The 5235-nt window shown below is 34.2% G+C and overlaps 1 protein-coding gene across 1 annotated transcript; it reads left to right on the top strand.

Annotated features, from left to right (window-relative positions):
- The first annotated feature begins 1405 nt into the window (after window positions 1-1405).
- On the top strand, window positions 1406-3536 carry LOC143577373 (putative disease resistance protein At5g66900). The gene is made up of 3 exons (XM_077061221.1): window positions 1406-2335; window positions 2421-2632; window positions 2719-3536. Exons 1-3 carry the CDS (start codon window positions 1974-1976, stop codon window positions 3534-3536), a joined length of 1392 nt encoding a protein of 463 aa, XP_076917336.1. The 5' UTR covers window positions 1406-1973.
- The last annotated feature ends 1699 nt before the right edge of the window (window positions 3537-5235 follow it).

The raw sequence follows: 5235 nt of genomic DNA, 5'->3' as shown, positions 1-5235 counted from the left end.
AAACCCGAACCCCCTTGAATAATCATCATTAATAGACAAAACAATACCTTGCTCTACCTAGACAAGCAACCTTTGCCGAAACCCACAAGTCACCATGAGCATAGTCCAAAATACCCTTTGTGTTATGTCTGATATGACTCAAACTAAACCTCTTTGACTTACGGAGTATGAAATGCTCACAATGGTCAATGACACAACACTTGAAGTCACCAATATCCTATTGTTTGTTCAATTCATTTAAGCCTTGAGAATTTATATGGCCCAATATCTTGTGCCACAACGTTGCTAAATGATATAGGTTCACCCTCAGTCCCTAAACACACCTGTAACCACATCTCCATCTAGGAGATAATATTATCCCCATTCATTGTACTAACATGCATGATTTCCTGCACTTTCAAAAGTGTCCGGTGAGATCTAATTCCTTTTCAGGTCCAAAGTTTATCTCACTTGTTCAAGATTGTATTCTACACAACTTTAAGTTTGTATGAAATAGTAGCATGTCCTAGAATCTTACATGGCCTATCATCACCTAACTTGACAACACCACGATCTTTCCATTTTAGTTCACTAAACGGATCTTTATTAGGTGTTATATGATAGGAACTGCTAGAATCTATAATCCATTCTTGACTAACTTTACCTTTGGTAAAAACTAACAACCATCACATCATAACTGTCATACCCCTCTAATGAATCATCTTGTGCAAAATAAGTATTCTGCCGACTAAACCATTCGCCTCACCTTTTTTTTTCATTCTTTCCACGCAGTCTTTCTTAAAGTGCCTTTCATAAGTATACACACAGCGCCTTCTCTTAAACTTTAAAATTTGATCTTAAAATCCCTTTGACTTGAAATTCCTTTGTATAAGTCTACCTTCGACAAACAGTCCTTCACCATTGTCTTCTCTTAAATCTGTCCTTTTCTCCAGTTCTTTCAAATTCATGACAACCAAGACCACTTCCACGGTTAGACTTTCTCTCCCATACACCAAAGTATATACAAATTCGTATGTTAAGGTAGAGATGTTAAGAATATGATTACTCTGTCTTCTTATCTAGTTCTGCCTCAATATTCTCAAGATAAAATATCATTTTATTGATATCATCTATGTGATCTTCAAGTGACTTACACACATTTGGAACATATAGAGTCTTAGTCGATTTGCCAATGATTTAGTCATACAGAGGCTTTCTATAATGACCAAACAGCGGTTGCACAAGTCTCTTTCAACACTCGATCAACTAAACTCAAGATGATGACATTGTTTGCCTTCTCCATGATATCATTCCATTCTTTCTAAGAGAAACCATCTTGTAAGTTCGCTTCACCAAGTAGTGCATCAACACTTCTTGAATTTTTACTCCTGGCATACTAAAGTTGTTCGTGCCATCGAACTTAGTAAACATTGTTCCTTAATTCGAGTGAACATGAGATCGCCTCTTCTCAATTGAACCGAGTAATAAGGCTCTAATACAAATTGATAAAGATAATTCGGTATTGAATCATAACAGACGTGAAGAACACCCACAAACCATAAATGAATTCTTATTATTCAATCACCAAATCATGAAACTGATTTAGGGCTGTTACAGAATTGAGAAAAACGAAACAGACAAGAAATAAATGAAAGAAAGCGATTGAGAGAATCGCGAGAATCGAACTAGCCGTTAAAACCCGAGATCGTGAGCTTAGAACAAACACATATGAGCACCAACTAACTCTTTAGCCAATGTTTTATTAACACACCTTATAATATTCTTATTTATACATAAACAACATGAATCTTCATTTAACCCCAAATGCCAAATTACCAATTCACCCTTTAGATGCTTAACTACAACTAACTGTCATGAAGGATCTTTAACTACTCTTTGATTATTGTTAATTGACTTGAGCTCACCTGTGGACCTTGATTATACAACATATGAACATACATTAGTAATGAACGTTGGTTGTGGTTTTATTACAGATGGTTAAGATCTGCAAGGGATTTCCATTGGCCATCACAGTGATTGGTGCGTCGTTACGCGATCAAAGTGAGGATAAGTGGAAAACAACTTTACAAATATGCTCTGAAGGTCAATCTATTTTTGACTTAAACAACCCATTATTGCTTAGTCTTCAAACTAGTGTTGATGCACTCAAAGATTTTCCAGTAGCCCGTGATTGTTTTCTTGATTTGGGTTCATTTCTTGAAGATGAAAAGATTTCCGCTTCTGCTCTAATGGATATATGGGTTGTGCTTTATAATCTAGGCAAAGAAGGAATTCATACCATTGAATACCTTGTAGAGCTTTCCTCAAGAAATCTTCTAAGTCTTGTTCTCGCAGGGTAAAAGTGTTCATTATCGATAAATATAAAATATTTTATTTCTTCTTTCTTCGGTTATGGCTAATTTTCTATCTAATTTTGCCAGGAAAGATTCTAGTGAATTAGAAGGTTATTGTAACGAGCATTATGTCAAACAACATGATTTGCTAAGAGAACTAGCCATTCATCTGAGTAGCCAAGAGCCAATAGCACAAAGAAATAGGTTGTTGATAGAAATTTGTGGGAATGTCATACCTGTATGGTGGATTGAACAACCACAACAACCAATTAACACCCGTATTTTGTCTATTTCAAAAGGTTTCATTTCTTTATCTAGACCATGAAATATAACTATTTCCTATGGATGTTTTAGTAACTATATGTGAACTATTTTTTTTCTGAAGATGAAATGTTTTCCTCTGTCTGGAATGATTTGAAAGCACCAAACGTTCAAGCATTGATATTGAACATAAGAAGTAAGAAATACGCTCTGCCCCACTTCATAAGAAATTTCAACGAACTAAGGGTGTTAAACATCACAAGCTACGGGATTTATCCTACCGAGTTACATGAGCTTTCGTTGGTTAGTTGTCTACCCAACTTAAGAAGATTAAGACTAGAACACGTCTCGCTTTCTCCCTCAATTCAGTCCATTACCGAGTTAAAGAACTTAGAGAAGCTTTCTTTGATAATGTGTGCAATTGGTAATGCATTAGAGTTATGTATAGTTGGTCATCCAATGCTACCTAATCTCACCGAGCTTGAGATTGAAAGTTGTTATGATTTGAAAGAACTACCAGAAGGATTATGTAGTCTTGATCATCTCGTGAAACTTAGCATCACTAACTACCATGAGCTCGGTGCCCTTTCTGAAGCGTTGGGGAGTCTGTCAAATTTGGAAACACTGAGACTCCATTCTTGTACCAGATTATCCAAATTGCCCGAGTCTATTGGGATGCTTCATAGTCTGGTCTTTCTAGATATATCTGATTGCTTGAGCATAACCTCACTGCCTGATCAGATTGGCGAGCTAAATGAGCTAAGGGTGTTGAAGATGAGTGGCTGTCATGGATTAGAAGAGTTGCCAGATTCAGTGATCAATTTGACTTTGGTTGAAGAGACATCGTATCTATGGAGTTATTATGAAAGTGATCTCTTTAATTTGAAGATAAACGTGGTTGAAGAGGACCGGTTCACAAACTTTATGAAAATAGTTGCTTAGTTTTAGTGGAAGAAGTGATCAATGCACTTTAGGTACTAGTATTTGCATGCTAATTATTCATAAAATGCATCAATATTAATAATAATAAATATAGTGCTTTTATTAGTTTTTGTATTAGTAAGTGGATATGGAAGAGGCATGAGTGAGGAAATAAAGACAAAAGCAACTTCAGATGTTATGAATGTGAAGAACTCATTCAATTTGAAAAACGAATGCGCCAAGTGGAAAGACAAGCAGAAAAAAATCCAATCTCATCTATGAACATGAATAAACAACACTGTTGTGAAAATGCAAGTCAAGCATGTTGAAAACCTTCTAAACTATATATTTTTTTTAAAGGGGAGTGTTGAAATATATAATATAAGGTTTTATGTGTCGTTTTAGAGAGTGCATTTTATGTCGTATTTGTATTTGTGGAAAGTCTAGAGGTTATTATGTAATTATGTCAAACTTGTATCGTAATCTATACTTGTGGCGTCTTTAAAATCGAGTTTGTACGTACAATTTGCAAGTTTATTGAATAAACAATTTCTATATTCAAGTAAATATAATCGTAAATGACATTGTGTTATTCCTCAATTTCAATCTAAATTTGCCAAGAAGAATCCCGGGGGGGGGGGGGGGGGGGGTTGGGACTTTGGACGGTTGTACAATGTTGGAGAGCAAAGAATGAAAAGGCTACTAGGCAATAGCCTTAGGCTGTTGTGCACGCAAATCAAGGTAGTGGACGCAAAAGAATTTGTTTGATCGTTTATATTTTTACTCGTTGAACTTTCGTAATTACTTTTAGTGAAGAATTTTGTAGTGACAATATTTATTTTCTTTGTTATTGGATAAACTTATTGTAATCACCCAGGTGTAGGGTTTGTGTGAGTAACTATTCAACTTCTATTGTTCTTGGATTTGGATTAAATTTTGTTGAGTAACTATTCAACTTTTATTTACTTTCTTTAGTATTTTGTGGACACGTCGAAATAAAAAACATTATCATCTAAACAATTTTGACTAAAGAGTCAATTGAAGTAGAAATAAAAGGTCAAAAACATCATATTGAGTTTAAATTGGTTAAAGGGGCAGTTTGGTGATGAATAAACTTTTATTGCATCTTGATGTTAATCGTGTTGCTAATTGAGATTTATTTCACATAAAATGGGTCAAATTTGAAAATTCCAAACCCAAATTTTAATTCTTTCAATCCTTTTGATTCCTAAAAGAACTAGTTTGGGATCAACCATAATAGTTAACCACTCTAAACTTATAAGTCGAACGAGCTTTGAGATTAATTTGTAAAATGTAAAATAATAAAGTTGTCAAAGTTAGACGTTAGACTGCAACTAACGGATATATGAGTAAAGATACTATTATTAGAAACACACGAATGTCGGAATGTGCATGATTCGTGTATGGGTAATTTATTTGAAAGGACAACCATTATCTTCACTTAAAAACATTTAGAAACCAAATTGTATGACATTCATGAAACGCATGTACGCCATAGTGTTGAGAACCTTAATGCAGAAAGAAATACAAAAAATAAAAGTTACACCATACCTCGCGACGATGCTACGTGTCAAACAACTAGTTTATATAAATTATTACATTTATATTTGCAAATATAGTTATTTGTTTTTTTAAATTATCTTTATATAATATACATAAATAACCCCTAAAGATAAAATTGACTTAATTAAATAAATAG

The sequence above is a fragment of the Bidens hawaiensis genome, unplaced genomic scaffold (assembly GCF_021521415.1).
Source record: "Bidens hawaiensis isolate Kalapana, Puna unplaced genomic scaffold, B.hawaiensis_p1.1 tig00028540_1, whole genome shotgun sequence".
In the NCBI taxonomy this organism is placed as follows: domain Eukaryota; kingdom Viridiplantae; phylum Streptophyta; class Magnoliopsida; order Asterales; family Asteraceae; genus Bidens; species Bidens hawaiensis.
The sequence above is the reverse complement of the archived record's forward strand: the minus strand, read 5'-3'. Positions and strand labels throughout refer to the sequence as shown.

Coding starts and splice junctions, on each gene's coding strand:
- LOC143577373 (XM_077061221.1), top strand. CDS start 1,974: ATGGTTAAGATCTGCAAGGGATTTCCATTGGCCATCACAGTGATTGGT. Junction 2,336..2,420: donor CTAAGTCTTGTTCTCGCAGG/GTAAAAGTGTTC, acceptor TAATTTTGCCAG/GAAAGATTCTAGTGAATTAG. Junction 2,633..2,718: donor TATTTTGTCTATTTCAAAAG/GTTTCATTTCTT, acceptor TTTTTTCTGAAG/ATGAAATGTTTTCCTCTGTC.